Raw genomic sequence first — 24,818 nt, 5'->3', positions numbered from 1 at the left:
CAGCAGGGGAAATGCTGATTTTCTGTTCATACAATGTATGAACAGAAGATCAGTGTTTCCCCTAGTGAGGCCACCCCCCCCCCACAGTAAGAACACACCCAGGCATACTTAACCCCTTCCCGCCCCTAGTGTTAACCCCTTCACTGCCAGTGGCATTTTTATAGTAATCTAATGCATTTTTATAGCACTGATCGCTATAAAAATGCCAATGGTCCCAAAAATGTGTCAAAAATGTCCGAAGTGTCCGCCATAATGTCGCAATACCAAAAAAAAATCGCTGATCGCCGCCATTACTAGTAAAAAAAAATATTAATAAAAATGCCATAAAAATACCCCCTATTTTGTAAACGCTATAACTTTTGCGCAAACCAATCAATAAACGCTTATTGCGATTTTTTTTACAAAAAATATGTAGAAGAATACGTATCGGCCTAAACTGAGGAAAAAAAATGTTTTTTTATATATTTTTGGGGGATATTTATTACAGCAAAAAGTAAAAAATATTCATTTTTTCAAAATTGTCGTTCTATTTTTGTTTATAGCGCAAAAAATAAAAAACGCAGAGGTGATCAAATACCACCAAAAGAAAGCTCTATTTGTGGGAAAAAAAGGACGCCAATTTTGTTTGGGAGCCACGTCGCACGACCGCGCAATTGTCTGTTAAAGCGACGCAGTCCCGAATCGCAAAAAGTACTCTGGTCTTTGGGCAGCAATATGGTCCGGGGGGTAAGTGGTTAAGAACTAAGTTCCTAGAAAAAGGATACAGGGCCAGTTTGATTCAGCTTGCATTAAGTATAGGAATAAATGTCCCGCTACCAATTCGGAGGAACACCTAGATCACTCCAATAATAGGGTTACCTTTATTTCTAAAATTGGAGAAAGTATTGCCGGACAAACCAAAAGTCATCTTTGTAAAGGCAAGGAACATACATTTTTTTTTTTAGCATCCAGTAAGCTTAAAAATTACAAAGTTGGGATCACAAATATGCCCACCTTTTTGGATCTAAGAAGGTACTTGCCCATGTAGGAAATCCAACTGTAAAGCTTGCCAATTTATAATGCGAAAAATCCTTTTGTGGTGCAAACGATGAGCAACATATGATTAAACAGTTGATTGAAATGCCCATATGGTATTTATATATGGGTAGAACCATAAGGTCTATGAGGAAAAGGTTTGGGGAGCATAGATGTCTGATCAAGGCCTGGGACATGGAACATAGTGTCCCCAGACATTTAGCCCAGTACCATAATGGCAGTACAGAGGGTTTAAAACTGTTCAGTATTGAGACTAATGGGGAAATAGAGATACAAGTGGTCAGAAAATCTACTGGATCTTTACATTGGACAGTATAGCTCCCAAAGGGCTAAATGAAAATATGGAGATCATTACAGTATTGTAAAAACAAAAAAGGGGTTGTACGATAGTGAATATATATATATATATATTATATATATATACACACACACACACACACACACTATCTCACAAAAGTAAGTACGCCCCTCACATTTTTGTAAATATTTTATTATATCTTTTCATGTGACAACACTGAAGAAATTATACTTTGCTACTATGTAAAGTAGTGAGTGTACAGCTTGTGCAACAGTGTAAATTTGCCGTCCCTGCAAAATAATTCAACACAGAACCATTATTGTCTAAACCGCTGGCAACAAAGTGAGTACACCCCTAAGTGAAAGTGTCCAAATTGGGCCCAAATTATCAATATTTTGTGTGGCCATTATTTTCCAGCACTGCCTTGCATGGAGTTCACCAGAGCTTCACAGATTGCCACTGGTGTCCTCTTCCACTCCATGATTGCTTTACAGAGCTGGTGGATGTTAGAAACCTTGCGCTTCTCCACCTTCTGTTTATGGATGCCCCACAGATGCTTAATAGGGTTTAGGCAAAAATAATTTGGATATTATTTTTAAATGCAGTATGAAATAATTATATTCCAAATATTAGGAGACATACACAAATTATGTTTGTCTTTAAAAAGCTAAATGGCGGCATTTGTACTATGGTTTTAGAGTGATGTCTGTGAAAATAAATTCTCTCTAAATTAAAAATAAGCTTGTCTGCATGGCAGAGCTTGTGTACAATATGACATTTGTTCTGTACACATATATAAGGAGTATTAAGCAAGAGATCTGTTTGGCATTGAGAAGAGATAACATAATGTAGACAAAAGCGGTTTACCTAGAGTCCGTGGAAATCACGGGAATATACCTTGTCATATAATGTAAATATTATCTAAACATTTAACCATCATGTATCTCTGATTGTAGAAGTATATCAATTATTTGTTTTATCATGAATTATACCCGATTTTAATTTTGCACTATATCTTTAGTTGATATATATATATATATATATATACATACAGTGAGGAAAATAAGTATTTGAACACCCTGCTATTTTGCAAGTTCTCCCACTTGGAAATCATGGAGGGGTCTGAAATTGTCATCGTAGGTGCATGTCCACTGTGAGAGACATAATAAAAAAAAAATTCCAGAAATCACAATTTATGATTTTTTAACTATTTATTTGTATGATACAGCTGCAAATAAGTATTTGAACACCTGTCTATCAGCTAGAATTCTGTCCCTCAAAGACCTGTTAGTCTGCCTTTAAAATGTCCACCTCCACTCCATTTATTATCCTAAATTAGATGCACCTGTTTGAGGTCATTAGCTGCATAAAGACACCTGTCCACCCCATACAATCAGTAAGAATCCAACTACTAACATGGCCAAGACCAAAGAGCTGTCCAAAGACACTAGAGACAAAATTTTACACCTCCACAAGGCTGGAAAGGGCTACGGGGAAATTGCCATGCAGCTTGGTGAAAAAAGGTCCACTGTTGGAGCAATCATTACAAAATGGAAGAAGCTAAACATGACTGTCAATCTCCCTCGGACTGGGGCTCCATGCAAAATCTCACCTCGTGGGGTCTCAATGATCCTAAGAAAGGTGAGAAATCAGCCCAGGACTACACGGGAGGAGCTGGTCAATGACCTGAAAAGAGCTGGGACCACCGTTTCCAAGGTTACTGTTGGTAATACACTAAGACGTCATGGTTTGAAATCATGCATGGCACGGAAGGTTCCCCTGCTTAAACCAGCACATGTCAAGGCCCGTCTTAAGTTTGCCAATGACCATTTGGATGATCCAGAGGAGTCATGGGAGAAAGTCATGTGGTTAGATGAGACCAAAATAGAACTTTTTGGTCATAATTCCACTAACCGTGTTTGGAGGAAGAAGAATGATGAGTACCATCCCAAGAACACCACCCCTACTGTGAAGCATGGGGGTGGTAGCATCATGCTTTGGGGGTGTTTTTCTGCACATGGGACAGGGCGACTGCACTGTATTAAGAAGAGGATGACCGGGGCCATGTATTGCAAGATTTTGGGCAACAACCTCCTTCCCTCAGTTAGAGCTTTGAAGATGGGTCGAGGCTGGGTCTTCCAACATGACAATGACCCGAAGCACACAGCCAGGATAACCAAGGAGTGGCTCTGTAAGAAGCATATTAAGGTTCTGGCGTGGCCTAGCCAGTCCCAGTACTAACCTACCCAATAGAGAATCTTTGGAGGGAGCTCAAACTCTGTGTTTCTCAGCAACAGCCCAGAAACCTGACTGATCTAGAGAAGATCTGTGTGGAGGAGTGGGCCAAAATCCCTCCTCCAGTGTGTGCAAACCTGGTGAAAAACTACAAGAAACGTTTGACCTCTGTAATTGCAAACAAAGGCTACTGTACCAAATATTAACATTGATTTTCTCAGGTGTTCAAATACTTATTTGCAGCTGTATCATACAAATAAGTACAGTATTTATTCGAGTATAACGCGCAAAATTTTATACCCAAAAAAAAGTTCAAAGTTTGGGTGCGCGTTATACTCGAGGACTTTTTCCCCCCCGCCGCTACCGCCGCCACACACGCCGCTGCTACCGCCGCCGCACACGCCGCTGCTACCGCCGCCGCACACGCCGCTGCTACCGCCGGCGCCACCGAAGCCACAAACGCCGCTACAACGTTAATCACGCGGCGCGGGAGAACATTAGACAGCTTTCGTTAGAAAAGCAGTTTTCCCTGCCGCGCGTAGACACTCCCCCTTGGACGGATCTGTCCAATCGCGAACGAGGGGGAGTGTCTATGCGTGGCAGGGAAAACAGCTGTTCAAACGAACGCTGTCTGTAATGTTCCCGCGCGCCGCGTGATTAAAGGTAAGGGGGCATGGCTGGACATACAGGGGGCACGGCTGGACATACAGGGGGCACGGCTGGACATACAGGGGGCACGGCTGGACATACAGGGGGCACGGCTGGACATACAGGGGGCACGGCTGGACATACAGGGGGCATGGCTGGACATACAGGGGGCATGGCTGGATATAAATGATTTTTGGCAATTACAATGATTTTATACCGATTTTTAATTGAAAATTAGGGGTGCGCGTTATACACGGGTGCGCGTTATACTCGAATAAATACGATAGTTAAAAAAATCATACATTGTGATTTCTGGATTTTTTTTTTGATTATGTCTCTCACAGTGGACATGCACCTACCATAACAATTTCAGACCCCTCCATGATTTCCAAGTGGGAGAACTTGCAAAATAGCAGGGTGTTCAAATACTTATTTTCATCACTGTATTTTAAATATTCAATTGTGTTACTTGTCCTCAAAATAGCACGGATAAAAGAATTTTGGATTTCTTGTATTGTAGGAAAATTGTATATCTCCCAAAGCACAGATTTACACAATTCCATAAATACAATATTATTTTATATTTCAGTATTAAACATTCTGACTGTATATGTAGATGTAGGCTCTATGCCAAAATATGTCAATGGTTCTGACATATAGCAACTCCAAACTTCACTGGATTGGACATTTCAGATTAAAAAAGGGCAAATAACTAAAAGAAAACATGGTATACAGATGAACACAGTATAAAATGTGTAGGCAGTACTCTTTAAATATAAAATGAAAACGTAACACAGTGTACAGTTTGATCTGAGTACATATTTATTTGATAAATATAAGGTGGACACAACTAACTACATACAATTTTTGCAAGACTAAAAAGCACAATTACGTTATTTTTGAACATTTTATGCCTTCACTGCCAAAGACACAAATCAAAGGGTCTCTGGCAGTGAAGGGGATACAAATATGAATGATTAAATTGTACATACAATGTACAGACAAAATACAGTGGCCCTTTTGTATGTTTTATTAGATTGTACCATATTTTTTTGTAATTTCCCTATCTGATCATTATAATATCAAAAATTGTACAAAGAGAATTTGGTTACAATCTTTTCAGATTTTTTTTCCCCATGATCCACTATTATCTTCATTGTGTATATGTTTCTGTGTGTTTTATATGTAGCACCTTTAAAATTACACAGGACTATGCATGTCAGCTAAAATATTACATGTACATAATTAAAACTAAAGAAAGATGTAATTTGTCTTCACAAAGGGTCAGAGTATTATACAGGAGTGGAAACAATGTTGTGGAATCACACAAAATGCACCCAGACCCATCACATTGCCCCCACCCATCCCCAAATATAGGATCATTTCCACGCGGATGGAAACACAGGGTTTTTCTTTTCTTTTTCTTTTTTTAGCTTTTTTGTTTTTGTTTTTTTTTTTACCTTTTTCTAAACACCTTTTTTTGCAAAATAAAAAAACAAACAAATGCACATTCGCAGGAAAATGAATGTGTCTGTGTTTTATGTCTCTACTGCTCATATACATTATTTACATAGGGTCTGTGAAGTCCATTCACCCTTTCCAATCTAAAGGGCTAAGCAAAAGCTGGCAATGCTATAAATCCCTTTTTCCCCTCTTTACAGCAAATAGGTTAACGTGATTCCAACTAATAACTGCTCCGACGGTTGTTTCTCATAAGCATTTTTGCCTGTACTTCTGCCCACACTCATATACGCCAAAGTCAGATGTGGCGAGAGGCTCAGGCTTCATTTTTTTGGGGATATGCAAAAAAATAAAATAAAAATAATTGGATCATAAACTGGGATTATTTAAATTATTTGTGCTGGAATATTTTGGCATACTAAATGATATAACATTTACCTAGAGCTGGATGGCTTTAGCCTGCAGGACCTATGGTCTCAGAAAGCATTAAAGAAAATCGTGTTTCTAGCACTCCACTAGAATGTCTAGTGCAAATGGAGTTTAGCTGAGTTCTGTGCACCATAGGCAATGAAACCAAATTATCAGGAAAACATCTCAATGCAGAAAGGGTCATTAAGACACAGGATATGTAGCCTTGTTTTGTTTTCTGGGGAGAAGAATAATAAACTATTAATATTACAGGTGTTCTCACTTCTTTACAAAATGATGGTTGTCACTTTTAAATGCTGCAGGAGTGGATAATTGTGATTAAAAGCAACATCACTATCCTACACAATAGGATTGGGCCAGTTCTGCAGCAGTCATGAAGACAATGCATTTTAGGTTGAAGGTGTTCCCCCTGTCAAACAGCAACACCTTTGTTTTTTCAGTTTATGAACCATCTATTACTTCTGTGGTAACATAAGATGGGGTTCAGAGCATAAATTATTGCATGCACAGCTGCACAAAACTTAGTAGGGTTAAAGAGAATGGAGATGTGTCACGTAAACTTGGGCAAAAAAAAAAAAAACTGCATGAGAACAGATTAGGTTACAGGCAAGACATATTTCTAAAATATCTGAACATATTTACAATATTCCTTTAAAATAATGATTTGCATATGAACAGCGCTGTGTGCTGCCATCTTACCTTGATAAAGATACAGAAAGTTTAGAAAATGAAAACATGAACACAAATAAAACAGAGGTGCATTTATAAAAAAAAATACTACATTTCTACACAATGAAGACCAAAAAAAAAAAGGAATTTCAAACTGTTGGATGGGAAAACAAATGGGTACGTTATTAACTCAACACCCCCCCCCCCCCTTTTTTTTTCCTTTGTTTTCGTTAAATAAAAAAATGTACAAAATACAACTTTGGTGATAGAAAAAGAAAGCAATAGCCAACAAAATAGAGTTGTTTGGTGTGTCAGTCATATCTGTACAACAAAAACAAACAGGACAAAAAAAATATGTAAAGGACGTGATCTCATAGCTGGGAGATGCACACAGAATGAGCAAGAGAGGAGGAGATGCTTCCAAACAGCAATAGGAAAATGTCTGCCTCTGAACCTCTCAATGCTAAAGTGGTCTGTGGGACACGTGTTAACCCTTTAACTTACATAACAGGCCAGCAAAGGAGAAAAGCAGTGGAAACGTTAACAAAGACAAAGTAAATAACATTGATTGGCACACATGCACTTCTGTACAAATATAACAACAGTTTTACAGAAGCAAGCAGCATTAACACACCAGAAGCACAGAAACCGGGTCAGATTCATGCATTTAGACCCCCACCCCACACCTCTAGACGGTACCTTGACCACAAGGTGGCTGGGAAAGAAGATTGCACAAATAACACACATTTTTGTTTATGTGGGTTTATATTAAAAGGGAAATGGTCTCCAGGCAGGTAAAAAAAAGGCCAGTTATTGTGTAACAGTCTTGTTGGGTTAAGCAAAATAATTAACAAAAAAAAAAAGAGAACATAACCCTTCAGCTGCTCTGTCTTAACCAACTTCAATGCCCTTTTTTGCAGCCTAAAACAAAAGATTTAAAAAAATTAGAACGACCAGGCCATTTTGTCCCTTAGCGTCCATGGTCTTTGTGCAAGTCTGTGCACTAAGGAAAACACGAATGTCTGATTAAAGGCCTGGGGAGACGTCTTTAAAAATGCCACAATAAAAACAGGAGGAAGTGTACCCCAGCAACAAACAAAAGACGCAGGAGATCCCCAGCAGAGCTGTCCTTAGCACTTGTTTGTGGTGTGAGCACGATGTCTGCCCAACCTGCTCACTGCTCGGGAACTTTGTGCTTTGTGTGCGTGTGTTTGTTCCATCTTTCTTCCGAAGTCACGGTACAGTTCTTCTCCTCCAGCTGGTGTGAGACTGGTGGTGGTGTGGGAAAAGGGGATAGCACTGGTCATTGGGAGGTGCCATGTCTTTTAGGACCTCCACCACCGATACTACTTGTTGACTTTCTTAGTAAAAGCCTTGCTTTCTAAGTTTTCCATGTATAGACCTCGGTGAGGGAAAACCAGGAAGCACCATGTGTGATGTCTGCAGGCAGCCTGAAGCCCGCTGTTGCCTTTTTTGGAGCGTCACTCAAAGTGCCATTAGTCTGAGGCAAACACAGCCACAAGCTTGCTGGAAGGTTAGACAAGATGGACTAGGAGGTGCAGTTTCCAGAATTGTGCCTGCCGTAGTGTGTCCTGATTGGTTGGATTATGAACTGGGGAATGGGGAGACAGCTTCAGTTTAGTTATTCTCAAACAGTGAGAGAAGGTCATCATTGCTGTTGTTGGGGAGGTCTGGAGGATCCAGGTACGATAGAAGCTCATCGGGGTTAGCTAACTCTGGAAGCAGCTGTAGAAGGAATAGGAGAAAAAAAATCATCAGACCATTTATAACCATTTGATAAATAATGTATACTGTTTATTATCACTACTAAATATAAGAGGCCTTATGCTTGATGCCTTTTCAATACACATTCTTAGGTTTTTATTTGCTCCTAGAAGTCTAAACGTTGGCTAATGTGTAATTGGCATTCTGCTAAAAATATAGGAGTTGTATCTAGAGAAGTAACGTATGGCACCTATACTATTTACTGAGGGTATGGAAGCAGTCATCTTAATTCCTATTTGTTCCAGAGGCGGTGTCAGATGGGAACTTGTTATGTTTATACTTTTTAAATAAGACCTGTGCCAAGAGACATGTGTGGGTCACACTGCCAATCTCATTCTGGAAATTCTAGCAGCCTTGTAGTCTTTGGTTTTTGTACTTCCTAAATTATTTCTATAAAGTAAACGTGCAGCCAGTGATCTCTGATACGTCATTAACACCAAAAATCGTGCGACTTTGATGCAACTTTATACTCTCTGGATCAAAGCTGCATCAAAGTTGTGGTGCAACTTTAAGTGCCACCGATTTGAATAAGTGTCATTGAAAATATTGGGCTGCGACTTGTCATGCAATTTTGAAGTCCAAAGTCGCATGACAAGTCGCACAAGTGTGAATGGAGCCTAAAACTGTATGATTGCTATGGGTATCAAAGCCATCAGAGCAACAGGACAGCCAAAAAAAAAAAAACTTTAGCCATTGCTATAGTTGTTGGTGTATTTGTATTAGTTCCATTTTTGAAAACACGATGTAGTTGTACAGAAGCTTCAGGATAGTGCGTCTTTACATGGCCCAGGATGTGAATTGGCTGAGCCTTGATTGTTTGTTTCCTTATATTTAGAAAAAAAATAAAAATCTGTCCTGACAGAAATATAGAGAAGCCAATCCTGAAAGGCTGCTATGCTGGCTTCTCCGTCATGATATAGAAGATGGTTTCCCAGCTATCCATACTCCATTGAAGTGAACTAATAACCTGTCATATGCCGAGCTCAGCTTTGCAGCAGGGCTCCTACTATTACCAGTTCCCCATAGGTTACTGCAGAGAGAGTTCACTAAAAAGTTCAAGTGTTCTTTATTCCCCATGGCAATATATATATAGGCTTCTATTAGCAGCCTGGGAGGCCTGTCCCAGACAACTATAAAATCACTGCGGAGGATCTTACCTCGGCCCCAATGCACACAAAAAGTAGAAATTCATTTTAGGTAAAATTGAGCTTAAAGATCCAGGACACTGGATACTATGGCTGCCGACTATGTTTAGAGCTGCTCAATCACTTCTGTGTTCAGAGCTGACAATCCCCAGCTGCAATAAAAGCTTATCAATCGGCTTCAACAGAGCGCAGAAGTGACTATAGGGGTCTAATAGGATGCTTGACATCTCTTTGAACAGAACCTGTCCCCTGCACTATGCTATTACATACACATATGGGGCTTAATTAGCCTCCATGTAATAGCAAAAAAAAAAAAAGTAAAATAGAAATAAAAAAAGAGAGAGAAAGAAAAAAAGTGTTAAACAGATTATTAAAAAAAAAAAAAAAATCCTAAAAACGCTTTGCCTTCTAAGGCTGGGTTCACACTACAGTTTTCCCGTCCGTCAGCCGCATACGATTTATATGAAAAACCGTATGCGGCTGAAACGGACGGGAACGTATGGAACCGCACATATGTGCGTTTTCCATTGACGTTAATGTTAAAGGAAAACGTATGCGTTTGCCATACTGTTTTTAAACGTACGCAAAACCGTGTTCAACCACGGTTTTGCGTACGTTTAAAAAAACGTTTTTGCCAGCAAATCGTACGCACCCGGATGCATCTGAGTGCATACGATTTGCAATGCATTGTCTATCTATACGTTTTCCCGTCCGGGCCCGTACGTTTTCAATACTGAAATCGTATGCGGCTGACGGACGGGAAAACCGTAGTGTGAACCCAGCCTAACCTCTATGTAAATATGAACGCCAACGTGCAAGTTGGATGCCGATTGTGATACGAGGTGGCAAAATAATTCTAAGGCCATCAGTTACGGTTTTAAAGTTGTAGAGTTTAGAGTTGTTGAAGGTTTGAACAGATTTGGACATTTGATCTCGACTTACTTAACAAAATCTAATTTTCAATTTTACCCAAACTTTTACTTTTTGCTATAATAAATATCACCCCAAAAATATATTAAAAAAAAAATTTTTTTTCCTCAGTTTAGGCCGATACGTATTCGGCAACATATTTTTCGTAAAAAAATAAAATAAATCGCAATAAGCGTTTGATTGGTTTGCGCAAAAGTTATAGCATCTACAAAATAGGGGATAGTTTTATGGCATTTTTATTAATATATATATATATTTTTTTACTAGTAATGGCAGCGATCTGCGATTTTTTTACGGGACTGCAAGCTTATGGCGGACACTTTTGACACATTTTTGGGACCATTGGTTACTGTAAAAATGTCACTGGCAGGGAAGGGGTTAACACTATGGGGCGAGGAAGGTGTTATGTTCCCTAGGTGTGTTCAAACTGAAGGGGGGGGGGGGGGGGGGGGGACTGACTAGGGGAAATGACAGATCGCTGTTCATACATTGTATGAACATGCGATCAGTCATTTCTCCCCCTTACACACGAGCGATCGCGGGTGCCTGGCGGTGATTGCGTCGGCACCAGGGGGCGCCCCTAGTGGCTGAAATGCAAAATCACTTAATATGTGATTTTGCGCAGCCGAGCCGACCTGCCGCCGTAAAACTGTCACGGCTGGTCGGCAACTGGTTAATGTGCATATATCTTGCTTATGCATATACTGTATACTAAGGTTATGCTCTCTCCACAACTAATGGTTACACGGCTCATCTAAATCCCCAAACTCTCTCCCTTTTGCAGTTGAGGCTCCATACACATATGCTGTGGCTCACAGCAGGGGGTCTGGCGCGTCCGTGTTAACCTATTCAGGTACAAATCTGGTCCAGATTTTTGCCCGAATAAGCACCTGAATCGGACTAAAAGACACACACAACCCCTTTTTAAGCGAGTACCATGGCCGCCCCGGAGCGGTGTGAAACACGCATCCAATCTGCATTAGTGTGAAACCGGCCTAAAGTACAAACTACAAACTACAGGCAACATTTTTTGAATTTTGGATAGAGAAAGGGAGGGCAATAACCAATATGAGATACTTCTGTTTTTAAACTATCTTTGTCCCATTGCGGAAATTTCCCTTTGCTTCCTGTCCCATAGCCAAACAGGAAGTGAGAGAAAATCCCTGCAAATTAAGGGGATTTCTTGGGGACCCCCAGGGTCTCCAGAACTAGTGTCCCCATTTGACAATCCCCCTCCCCCTATTACTTTTCTGGGGACAACCTAAAATTTGGGATTTTCTTTTACTTCCACCTTCAAATATAAATCGTAAACAGGTCAAATAGAGACAATGAATCTTCCTAACGGGGGCACAGGCAGCAATAAAAAAAATGACAAGAGTTCTAATCCCTCTATCCAGCAAAAATAAAAATAAAAAAATTTTGCCTTTAGTTATACTTTGAGTTAGGGTTTTTGTGTGATTGTGCCAGAGTTCTGTGAACCATGGTCCATGAGAACCTATAGATTGAAGCCGAGAAGCCCAGGAGAGCTACACATTAAAAAAAAAAAGTAAAGCAGCTTCCTTCTTTAACAGGATATCAAGAGCTACTGGCAACTTTTGTATCGTATTTTAGTTCATTCTAAGGCAGTTCACTACATCACACTTTTAAAATGGTGTAAAAGGGGGCGTGACCGGAAGCCAGCCTGGAAGGATGCAAGGACTAAGAATTCCTCTCCAGCCCGCAGCTTCAAGGCATAAAAACCAGGGAATTCACATCCATCCATGGGCGGCTCGCGGAACACCCAATCCACCTCAGCCAGGGGATCATGTCAACCCCTGCCAGGCTCCTCCACGTCCTTCAGGGACTACTTTAAACCGCCCGACATGCCGCTGGGCGGAGGGGACAAGATGGCACCGGACGCCGCAGCCTCGCGATTCCGGGCCTCCTCGCTCCCATCACCACAGAGGCACACTCAACCACAAGAGCACCGGACGGCCCAGATCCAAGACACCAGCCTAGAGGGATCTCCACAAGTGGTTAGTCACTCCCAGCGAGCTCTGCCCCCCCCCCCCATGCTACACATTCCCCTGCACCTAGTGCACGGATGCGTTCCCCAGATTTAAGAGGGCGGCATCTGATCCAGGCCCACAAGCCCTCAGATCTAAAGGTCTCGCTTCTAAACCATGTGACGTCATCTGCCGGGTACATTCCTATCAATTGAAAGAGAATATCATGCGTAAAGCCGGCTCCATCCCCAAATTGGTCTTCAATAATAACATGATGCAGATCTATCCGGACCTTTCCTGGATCACGCTTCAGAAACGAGGACTACTGCAACCCCTTCTCCATACCTTGCAACATAAGGACATTATCTATAGATGGGGATACCCCTTTAGCCCGACTGCAAAAATCCAGGGAAATCTGCTACCTTACGCTATCCTGAAGACCTGCACACCTTTTAATTAAATATGTCCGCGCTCAGGATGTGAATCAGCTGCTGCCTCCCCTCAAAGTCCCTGAGAGCAGGGTCTAGGTATTTGTGTAATATAAAGGAAAAAAAGGGGGTTAATGGCGCTGCCGCCCACTGGGATAGTGGTATAGTACTCAAAGTGCTAGGTACCCTTAAGCAATAGGATTAAAAAATATATTTACTGCTTGCACTGATAAATCCAAATAGATGCTTCAGTGTAAGTGAATATAGACAACAAATAAGCACATGGAAGTTAGATAAACCAAAACTAGGTGAAATAAAATAAAATAAAACCAAACCACCCCTGAAGTGAGAACCACCGTGTAAATCGTTCTTTCCAGGTATGTAGGTGTGGGTGATCTCAGGGAGTTTAGGTGCCTAGTTTAATATGTTGGGGGTAAATTCCTTGAGGTTATAATAACCTGTGAATGTAAGGCCCCTTTCACACTGAGGCGTTTTTCGAGCAAAGCCTCATCTGCAATCCCAATGTGCTGGTAAAGCACCGCTAAGACCCGAAAGTTTTAGGGCCTTTTTGCAGTGCCTCAGTGTGAAAGGGTAAGGCATTTTTACAGCGCTTTCAATTCATTTTAATTTAGTGTTTTTGGAGCATTTTTTTCAGCGCCCAAAAGCTGCTCCAAAGATGCTTTTTGCAGGACTCTGTGTGAAAGGGTCCATTGAGACGCATGGAGAGCGTTTGAGCGCTTTAATATCGCTATTTTTAACGCTAAAGCGCTGTAAAAACGCTGTGTTAAAGGGTGTTCTGCTTAGTGGTAAACGTGAACTCTTTGTGTACTATCAAAAAACACAAAATCATATCAAAATTCAGGATGGGACATATACACATCCCCTTCTCCATACCTTGCAAGATAAGGACATTATCTATACATGGGGATACCCCTTTAGCCTGACTGCAAAACACCAAGGGAAATCTGCTACCTTACGCTACCCAAACGACCTGCACACCTTTTGTGACACCCTGGGCATCCCCATCCCTCAGCTACCAGAATGGGATTTGGTAGCCACTTCACCCACCCCGCCAGTGGTCTGGCAGAAGGTTCCTCCTTCAAAACGATCCAGGGGACCAGACCCCTCCCTAAATCTCCTAAACACAGGAATACCTGATCCCACTGGACATCAGGGTGAGAAAAGGAGAAGAAAGGTTTTTCCTTTTTTTTTGCTCCAGTCCATGAGCTACCCCATGCTCCCCCGTAGCACTACCCTCTGGTTGCCTTTGCTTCATCCTTGTTTCACACTACGATTAAGTCTCGGTCGAGACACCAAAGAGGTTGACTTTCTGATCACCAACCCCTTGGTTTACCACCCAAAGTTCCTTTCCCAACGCCCCTATAGTTGGGAAGGTCTTACAGGAACTTCATGGGCCCTGTGATTCTACGGGTCAACAGGGCCTGCTTGATGATGACCCCCTCTCTTTTCTCTCCAGATTCCTTTTTTCCCCCACAGACCGAAATTTCACGGAAACCTAGTCGGCTGCCGGATTTCCACCCGTTGATGCCACGCTCCCAGATCCTGATCCACCACCTACAGATTCAGCCAAGTATAGCCGCAGCTCACCTTACCCTACACAATGGCTAAGATAATGTCCCTAATTGTCTATGGCCTAAACTCTAACAAGAAAAGACATCTGGCACTTCGGGAATTTAAACAGTCGGGGGTGGACATCATCATGATACAGGAAACCTACTTTAACCACTTCCCGACCGCCGCATGTACATATACGTCGGCAGAATGGCACGGACAGGCACATCAACGTACCTGTACGTGCCTGCCTAGACGTGGGTCGGGGGTCCGATCGGGACCCCCCCCCCCGCTACATGCGGCGCTCGGGATGACGGTGCGGCTATTTGTTTATAGCCGCTCCGTCGCGATCGCTCCCCGGAGCGGAAGAACGGGGAGAGCCGTATGTAAACACGGCTTCCCCGTGCTTCACTATGGCGCTGCATCGACCGAGTGATCCCTTATATAGGGAGACTCGATCGATGACATTATTCCTATAGCCACACCCCCTACAGTTGTAAACACACACTAGGTGAACACTAAATCCTACAGCGCCCCCTGTGGTTAACTCCCAAACTGCAACTGTCATTTTCACAATAAAGAATGCAATTTAAATGCATTTTTTGCTGTGAAAATGACAATGGTCACAAAAATGTGTCAAAATTGTCCGAAGTGTCCGCCATAATGTCGCAGTCATGAAAAAAATCGCTGATCGTCGCCATTAGTAGTAAAAAAAAAAAAATATTAATAAAAATGCAATAAAACTATCCCCTATTTTGTAAACGCTATAAATTTTGCGCAAACCAACCGATAAACGCTTATTGCGATTTTTTTTTACCAAAAATAGGTAGAAGAATACGTATCGGCCTAAACTGAGGAAATTTTTTTTTTTTATATATATGTTTTTGGGGGATATTTATTATAGCAAAAAGTAAAAAATATTGATTTTTTTTTCAAAATTGTCGCTCTATTTTTTGTTTATAGCGCAAAAAATAAAAAACCGCAGAGGTGATCAAATACCACCAAAAGAAAGCTCTATTTGTGGGGAAAAAAGGACGCCAATTTTGTTTGGGAGCCACGTCGCACGACCGCGCAATTGTCTGTTAAAGCGACGCAGTGCCGAATTGTAAAAACCCCTTGGGTCATGTAGCAGCATATTGGTCCGGTCCTTAAGTGGTTAACAGGGGGGGCTCCTTCACACTTGCCTCCAGACACTACCCCCAAATCTACCAGGCCTTTAACTCAAGCAAAAGAGCAGACGTCGCTATACTTTTTAAAAGAGGATCCCCTTTCACTTGCTCAGCCACCTACCTGGACCCACAAGGTCACTATATCATTCTCCGCGGTCACTAGTAGACGCAAGCTGCCACCTTCTGCGCTCTTTACGCCCCAAACACTCGCCAACACCCTTTCCTAGCTAAGGTCCTCACTTGTTTATCTCGAACACCCCACAAGTTCCTAGTAGTCGGGGGGGGGGACACTTAAATCTCTCACACTCTGTGGCCTGCAATTGCCTCGTGTTGAGCTCCCGGGTCACGCAACCCCGAGCCCTGACTAGAAAGCATGCTCTTTTTGATGCCTGGAGGGCTCTCCACATGAGGGATCGCCGATACACCTTCTACTCGGCCCCTTATCATACCCACTCATGCATAGACTACCTACTTGTTAACAATGACACGCTTCGTATCACTAACTCTGCACAGATACTCCCCATCTCGTGGTCCGACCATGGCCCCCATTACGATAACATTGAATCTCGGTGTCCCCCCTTCGTAGACCATACAATTGGCGACTGAACAACTTCCTTTTGCAGCAGGTCCCCTCTAGAACTGAACTAGAATCCACCCTGAAATAATTTTTTACTGAAAATGAAACCCCAGACGTGCCCCTTACCACTTTCCGGGCCGCCCATAAAACAGTCCTTAGGGGTCGCTGCCTTGCCCTTTCCTCGGCTCTTAAAAAAGATGCCAAGGTTGCCAAGTTACAGACTGAAATGCAACTTAGGGTCCTGGGGGCCCGGCTGCAATCCTCCCCATCCCTATCACTCCTTAAACAAATTACTTGTGTATGGTCTACACTTCGGGAACTTGCCATGGGTCAGGTGGAAAAAGCGCTGATCAGATTGAAGCAGCTATATTATGACGAGGGCAACAAGGCGCAAGCCCTACTGGCTTGCACTGACTGAACGCTTACCGCCACCCCACACCAAGTTCGGAACAGGTCAGACAACCTGCTGTCCCATTCTCAGGACATAGCGAACGCGTTCGCTGACTTCTACACTGACCTGTACAATAAACCTGAGATAACACATAATCCCCCGCACCCGACCTAATAGACAGAATGACACACTATTTAGAGTGGGCTGAAATTCCCCAACTACAAGCCTCAGACTTACTCACACTAAACACTGCCATCACCGGTGAGGAACTTACAATAGCCATAAAAGCCCTACCCGCACACGAGTCCCCCGGACCTGACCGGCTGCCCTACGAATACTATAAAAACGTTCTCCCTCTACTGCTCCCGCATATGACTAAACTCTATAACGCCATTCTTCAGCAAACCCCCATCCCGAATGACATGCAATGTTCTTACTTCACCCTAATCCCTAAGCCGGACAAAGACCCCTCATCCTGTGCCATCTATAGGCCCATAGCCCTACTAAATTCGGACCTAAACATTTTCACAAAAATCCTTTCAATACTACCCTCACTGATCCCCAAAGACCAGGGGGGCTTTTCCCCCCTCCGACAAGCGGGGCAAATATGAAAAAGGTCATTGACCTAATCGACGTGGCCAATAGAGACAACACAGAATCCCTGATCCTGAGTTTAGGCGCAGAAAAAGCATTCGACTGCCACTTTGAGCCATATGGGGTTTAGGGGTCTTTTCTTGCGGGCGGTACAACATCTCTACGCTAACCCCACATCGCAGGTTAAAACTTGTTTTGCAACCTCGCCCACCTTTCTAGTAACTAACGGCACCTGCCAGGGCTGTCCGCTCTATCCCCTGCTGTTTGCCTTATGCGTTGAGCCCCTGGCGGCGACCAATCGGGGAAACACAGATATTCAGGGTATATCTGTGAGGGGTAAAGAATTTAAGATATCCCCGTTTGTGGACAACATCATCCTTACCCTGACCCAACCTACACACTGAACTCGATAAATACGGTGAGCTCTTGGGCTACAAAACAAATGCGTCAAAGTCCATGGCCCTCCCGCTTAATATACCGGAGAAGGAACTTCTCCAATTACAATCTGGGTTTCCCTATAACTGGAAGTGGACTTCCCTAAAATACCTGGGGGTTAACCTCACCCCGTCCTTTGCCTTCCTATACCAGGCCAACTTCCCTCCCTTATACAAGTCAATTAGGGAGCTGATCCGAAAGTGGAAGACCCACCAAGTATCCCTTCTAGTGCGAATTTCATCCGTTAAAATATGTCCTCCTCCATCCAGCTCTTATACTTATTCCAGACCCTACCCATCCCCATCAGCCACCTATGTACACTGCAGGCTGACCGTTTGCATTATGTGTGGAACTACAAGCGACACAGGGTCCCACGCTGGGTCATGATGGCGCCCCGAACCGACGGGGGCCTGGCGTTCTCCAACCTGGTCAAATATTACCAAGTGGCCCAACTAGGAGCAATAGTCTACTGGTTCCCCAAAGCGGTCGTACAATAAATAGATGAAGATAGAGAAAATCTGGCTAGCGCCCGTACATCCGAGTAGTCTCCTCTTGAACGCGAATGTGGAGGTAGAGCCTGGTCGATTGCTAGGTTGTATGTCACAGCTCTGACGGTTGTGGTGGAAACTATCCCGTGAATGTGAGCTTAAATCTGAATGTTCACTGATGACCTCCTTCCCATGCAACCCCAAAGTGCCTGCAAGTCTTACACATCAGATGTTGTGGCCCTGGGCCTTGCGGAACCTTTTCCACTTTGGACACCTAGTGGACCCCAGATCCCGCAGGCTGCTCCTGTTCTCTGAGCTCCCAACTAAACATGACCTTCCCAAACAGGTGTTTTACCGCTATTTACAGATCCGTCACTATGCCCAAACTGTAGCCCCACGCCTGCAGTTTTCTGCACCCTCCTCATTTGAACGCATCGTACTTGAGGACCGTTCACATAAAGGACTGATCTCTGATATATATCAGATTCTAAATAAGCACTCCATACGGGGCACGGGGTAAACATGCATATATGCTCTGCTGGGAGAAGGAGCTGGGGGAGAAGATCACAGAGGAGGCCTGGGGGGCGGTCTTGAGTCAGGCTGCCAAGAGTTCCTTGTGTACCCTCTATAAAGAAAATGCTTGTAAGATTCTCTTCTTTTGGTACCTGACTCCGGACGTGCTCCATAGAGTTTACCCCTTCACCTCTGATCGCTGCTGGCGATACCAGAAAGCCAGGGGCACTCTTTTCCACATATATTAGACATCCCCCCTGATAGTCCCGTTCTGGACCGCAACACAGCAATTACTGACTCACCTCTTTGAGGCACCCATACCTCTGACCCCAAAACTCTTCCCGTTAGGTCTCTCTCAAACCAAAAATGGCTAAACCCTACAAAAAAATGCTCAGGCACATTCTCACGGCGGTAAGGTGCTTAATAGCCCTCCACTGGAAGGCCCTTTATGCTAGCGTCAAGGACGTGGAACTAACGGAAAATATGACGGCCAGATTGCGGGACAGACTGGACGACCACAATGGTGTCTGGGAGCAGTGGCATTCTCGGGAGGACTCGTTTTGAATCGAGGTAATTTAGTATTTTTTTTTTCATCTGGTCTTCCCTACTCTGCCCCCCCGTTCTTTTTCCCCCCCCCCCCCTTTTTTTTTTGTTTACCTGGTTGTTAACTGTACGAAGTTGAGTGAGGCAGTCTCAGGGTATTGTACGATATATATGTATATTTTATTTGAGGCACTGTTATTACTGTTGAAATGTGCAATGCCAAAAGATCGGAGGAGGGCTTCCCCCCCTCATAACCTTATTGTATATGCACTAGGCACTTTCAAAATTCCATTCCTGTTTATGGCCGCTTTCTATATTTGTACTTATGTACTGATGTTTTATTTTTCTGAAAACAAAATAAAAACGTTATTTGAAAATAAAATGATGTAAAAGATAATCTAAATTTAAAATCAATTGATATAATTGTAGGACAACAGATGCGATTAAAAAATCAAAACTCTTCTGCCCCTTTGTACTCTCACATATGTATATCCTTCTATGTGCACTGTATGAGCGTTGCATCGCTAGCAGCTGAAATATATGGCTGTTGTATTACTAGATTTAGTGGATTAAAATCATACGTAAAACCTTCTGATATTATTGAAAGTCTCCTGAGCCCTATTGTAGTTCAAAATAAACAGTATCCTTCTATTGGACACATGTGCCTTGACAAATCTATTGTCATAAGGAGTCAAAATAATGGCAGAGTAGCTTCAGATACAGGAGTACCAGATGAGAAGGTACTTTCCAATGAAAAGCAAATCATCTCTGTAGCTCTTGCAATATATGATGATATACAATGAATTGACTTACATCCAGCGATGGCTCTGGCATATCAGGAGGTCCCTGGCCACCAGGCTGACCTTCTAATACCGACGAAGGGTTAAAGGCCATATCCCCATGCCCATGGCCAGCAGATTGTTGCGGATGTCGAGGTTGAGGTGCTGGTCCACCATGATGTAAAGGCTGCCCAGGCTGGCTTCCTGGGTGAGGTGGGTGTAAGCCCTGAGGCATGGCGCCATGAGGCTGATCGGCATTTCCTACATGAGGCATCTGTAGAGAATAATATTAAGAAAAATACCAATTATGACCCTTTGTCAATAAATATAAAAAAATAAGAAGAATGCCATCCTGAAATGGACTGTAAACAGAGCCAGCAGCACTTACGGAGTCCTGCATGGGGTGACTGAGTGGTTTGTCCAGCGAAGACATCCCACCAGGCATGTCAGGGGGGTGTGAGAGCTGGGGAGCATGCATAAAGTCGTTCATCGTTGTGCCACCTGGCGCTCCATGAGGGAAGTCAAAGTTGCCATGACCCTGGTAACTGTTACCTAAAATGAAATGGATGAATGAAAAAAAGGAGTCTTACTAAGTGTATTTCTTGTAATTCTGCAAGTATTATTGGGCTAAACATCATTATACTAGTGGACAGAGTGTTATCCGCAGTCACAGGGCTTCAGGGATGTACAGAGGATTTATAAATAGAAAACATACTGCTGACAGAATATTACACAGTCGAGTCTTACCTTGTCCTACATACTCATTGGAGCTTCCTCCACCAGGAGGTGGTGGTAAAGATGGATATGGTGAAGGGCCAGGCCCCAATGCTGCAATCATCTCCATGACATTGGGCATGATCATCTGACTGGGACTCATAGTCTTAAACCTCTTGGAGGGCATTCCATCAGGATCATCTTTGATGTGAATCTCCGATTTGATAGGTACCGGCCGCCAACTGCACGTGGGATCAATGGTCACTTCTTCAAACTCTGAGCTGTGAAACAAACAATATGGTGTTTTGTATACCATGCACAGAACTGTGAGGAATGCATTCTCCATCATTTTACACCATTTTACACCATTTTAGGATGTCCTAGAAACACAAATAATTTTCCTGTAGAGGATATAGGACAGTAGATTAAATGCTGAAATTAAGGTATGAACTTAGTTGCATACTTACATTGGTTCGGCTTAGACTTATGTAAGTATGCATATTCCATACCTGAATGAGCATATTCAGTGTAGTAGGCGCAGCCATCTTCCGGGTCTTGTGCCAAGTGCTGCTCCACTGCATACTGACCACAAGGGGTTTGCTCACTCAGCACTGCTGCCATTCACAGAATGCCTTGTATTCTCTGATTGGACAAAGTGAAGGGGAAGAGGAAGTCACAACCTCCACTTCCCCAAATCATAGAATGCTTTATACTCGGCATTCTGTAACTGGCAGCATAGGACCCAGAAGAATGCAGTGTTCTATGTAGTGGTGCCCACTACTACATTGTCGGCTTTTAAGCGCTCCCTCAAGTATAAGATATACATATGTAAGCTATGATATTTGGAGGTTTTGGTTCACCAGACAGCTTACTTTGTAAAAGCAAAGCGTCCTTTATTTAAAATAATCAACAAAAATACCTTTCAGCGCCAAAAAAAATTGACAACTAATTTCTACTAAAATACCATTAAAACCATCCAGATGACTAAAATACGACAAACTAAAATGGCCAATCTGGCCTAAAATTATTATTATTTTCTTTTTGCAGAACTTTAAAATAGACATACAGAGAGGAAGTAGTACAGTATACCGCTAGCATTAACAAAGTTTTATAACCTTTTGATCCTATCAATAGATCATTATTTGTTCACTTTTTTTTTTTGCAATAGTGACAACACTGTTACTTTTGCGTTTAAATAAAACAGGCGCATGGGAAGGGTAGTCTAAGACAATGTTTTTTTAACTCCAGTCCTCAAGTACCCCCAATGGGTCATGTTTTCAGGATTTCCCTGAGATGAAATAGTTTTATTTACTAAAGCATTTAAACTGATCAAATCACCTGTGTAAAATAATGGCAAAGCCTGAAAACATGACCTGTTGGGGTTATAAACAGAATATATTTGTTTAGTATGGGGCGGTCATTTTAATGTGGCATGTTCCATGAATGAATGAATATATATATATATATATATATATATATATATATATATATATATATATATATATATATATTTAAAAAAAACGTTTGTTCGGGTTAAAGCTGAACAAGCAATTTTTGTCGGGGGAGAGAGGAGATCGTGTTAAACACTATGGAGCTGAGAGAGAGGGGGGAGATGCAGACTCCCACAGGGGAGGCACGAAAGCATACCATTATTTCATAGCTGAGCAGCAATGATAAACATGGTCAGTTTACATAGGGGAAGTCAAGACTGGGCAGGTTCAACCAGGTACTGTAAAAGATACAAAGGAAAAAGTGACATGGGGGGGTGGGGGGGGTTTAACCACTATAATGTGGCCCTAGCCTTATATTGGTTTATTGTTAACATGAGAAACGCAGACAATGACCCACCAAAGTGTTGGGTGTCTATAAAACTATTGAATTTGATTTCCCTAAAAACGAGAAAACATTATGACTTTATAGAGAAAACAGAAAGATGGAAACACTTACTTCTGTATTGCATTCAGGATGCCCCACATATACTGATCTACCTCCAGACCTTCTAATAGGGCCGTTTTACTGAAAGAAAATAAACATTTATAAGTGTACAAAAACAACAAAATATTCATTTTCCACATGAGCAGCATCTACTGTTCAGAATTAGACGATGTACATTTCTACAGCTCTTACATACAAGAAGATATGGAAGGGATGTCAGCTTGGATTGCATCTATCCTGTGTAGAAAATTTATTACACACGACTGATTAAGTCCACATCTTTAAGAGTCACAGTCTAGTAGTACATGTTACAATGACTGCTGCAGCAGGACATTACCATCACTCTAGGTAGGTTTAAATACTCAAGCTGGCAAAAGCCCACTTATTGCCAAACAGCAAGCTCAGGCTGTTGCCGATACTGGTGCATGCTGGGATTGAAAGCAGATTTCTGATCGAAGGCTGAGCAGTGACTTGTCACTTGGTGTGAAATAACATACACAAGAAGTTAGGGGACACATATTATGAAAGGTGTTATGTGACAGATAAAGGCTACACATTGTAACTGGGCAATATCTGTAGTTCTTTATATACTTAAAGTGGAGGTTCACCCAAAAAGTTAATTTTTAACATTAGATTGAGGCTCATTTTGTGAAGCAGAATCGGGTGTTTTTTTTTAAATCGAAGCAGTACTTATTGTTTTAGAGATAGATCTTCTCCGCCGCTTCCGGGTATGGGCTGCGGGACTGGGCGTTCCTATTTGATTAACAGGCTTCCAAAGGTCGCATACATCGTGTCACGATTGTCCAAAAGTAGCTGAACGTCGGTGCGCAGGCGCCGTATAGAGCCGCACCGACGTTCGGCTTCTTTCGGCTACTCGTGATGCGATGTATGCGACCGGCGGAAGCCTGTCAATCAAATAGGAACGCCCAGTCCCAAAGACCATACCCGGAAGCGGCGGAGAAGATTTATCTCTAAAACGGTAAGTACTGCTTCGATTTTAAAAAAAAACACCCGATTCCCCTTCACAAAATGAGCCTCAATCTAATGTTAAAACATTTTTTTCGGGTGAACTCCCGCTTTAAATACAAAGACAATAACTGAGATTGACATTAAACACATACAAATTGTAAACTCACTTGCATACAGGACACCGCCACGTTCCTCGCTCACAGTTCAGCTGCAGATAGGATTCCAGATCAAAGCACTGCACACAAAGAGGAAAACATTATATACAATACTGCACAAGAAATATACATGCTGCTGATTTGTCACAATAGTTCTGGACAACACTATTTTGAAACAGGTGGTTAGTCTGTTGCACTGACCTGTACATGTTTGCAGTCATGTCCTCGTGCAGGCAGCTGGATCCGTCTGAACGTGATCGGGCATTTCAATGAGACTTTAATTGCCGTCTGCTCTACTCCATCCTCTCCATTTAGTGCTGCATTACCAGATGATGCTGCTACACTGCTGAAATTTCTCTTTACTGCAGAGACAAACAAGCAGGGTGTCAGAAGAAAACCTTGCTGTTCTCATTTCCCACTGCGTCCAATCTTGTTCTCTCCCAATGCAATATGGAAGACTTTGACTGGTCACTACTGGCAAAGATCTGTTTTTTCTTCAAACTTTTTTTATTCATATAGATCATGGTAGGCCAGGGTTTCCTAACCATTTTTTGCAAAAGGCAACCCTTTTTTAGGCGGGGCAAGAAAATGTGATTTTGCATTTGTTACCACACTGTACATGGTGTGAACAAGCCCTAAAATGTACTTTACGAAGCAGAATTCAGTGGTATGTAGGTTGTAAATCCTGTCCCCCAAATCCCCCACTAGCACAAATTCTCTCCCCAAAATCCCCCTTCCGAGCACAAATACATCACCCCGCATAAATCCTTTCCACTCCTAAATCCCCACCGTCTAGCACAACCCCCCCCCCCCCCCCCCCAGCACAAAAGCAGTAGCCTGTCTGTCTGTACACAGGTGTTAACACAGGATTGCTAAGATCGTACTATATAGGGGTTCAAAGCTGTACACATGTCATGTTGCAGCTGCAATGCTTTG

At 42.5% G+C, this 24,818-nt stretch overlaps 1 protein-coding gene across 12 annotated transcripts in view; it reads right to left on the bottom strand.

Annotated features, from left to right (window-relative positions):
• Nucleotides 1–5,015: 5,015 nt before the first annotated feature.
• Nucleotides 5,016–24,818, bottom strand: part of ZMIZ1 (zinc finger MIZ-type containing 1) — a 423,333-nt gene continuing 403,530 nt past the window's right edge. For all 12 annotated transcript variants that reach the window (XM_040320615.1, XM_040320609.1, XM_040320608.1 and 9 more), the window contains 7 exons: nucleotides 24,084–24,244; nucleotides 23,895–23,962; nucleotides 22,771–22,839; nucleotides 20,857–21,104; nucleotides 20,498–20,661; nucleotides 20,144–20,383; nucleotides 5,016–8,521 (listed from right to left, as the gene is read on the bottom strand). In XM_040320615.1, coding sequence (XP_040176549.1) covers nucleotides 8,414–8,521; nucleotides 20,144–20,383; nucleotides 20,498–20,661; nucleotides 20,857–21,104; nucleotides 22,771–22,839; nucleotides 23,895–23,962; nucleotides 24,084–24,244 — 1,058 coding nt within the window. In that variant the 3' untranslated portion in view covers nucleotides 5,016–8,413. The remainder of the gene's footprint in view (nucleotides 8,522–20,143; nucleotides 20,384–20,497; nucleotides 20,662–20,856; nucleotides 21,105–22,770; nucleotides 22,840–23,894; nucleotides 23,963–24,083; nucleotides 24,245–24,818) is intronic.

This window comes from Rana temporaria, chromosome 8, assembly GCF_905171775.1.
Source record: "Rana temporaria chromosome 8, aRanTem1.1, whole genome shotgun sequence".
Classification (NCBI taxonomy): Eukaryota; Metazoa; Chordata; class Amphibia; order Anura; family Ranidae; genus Rana; species Rana temporaria.
The sequence above is the reverse complement of the archived record's forward strand: the minus strand, read 5'-3'. Positions and strand labels throughout refer to the sequence as shown.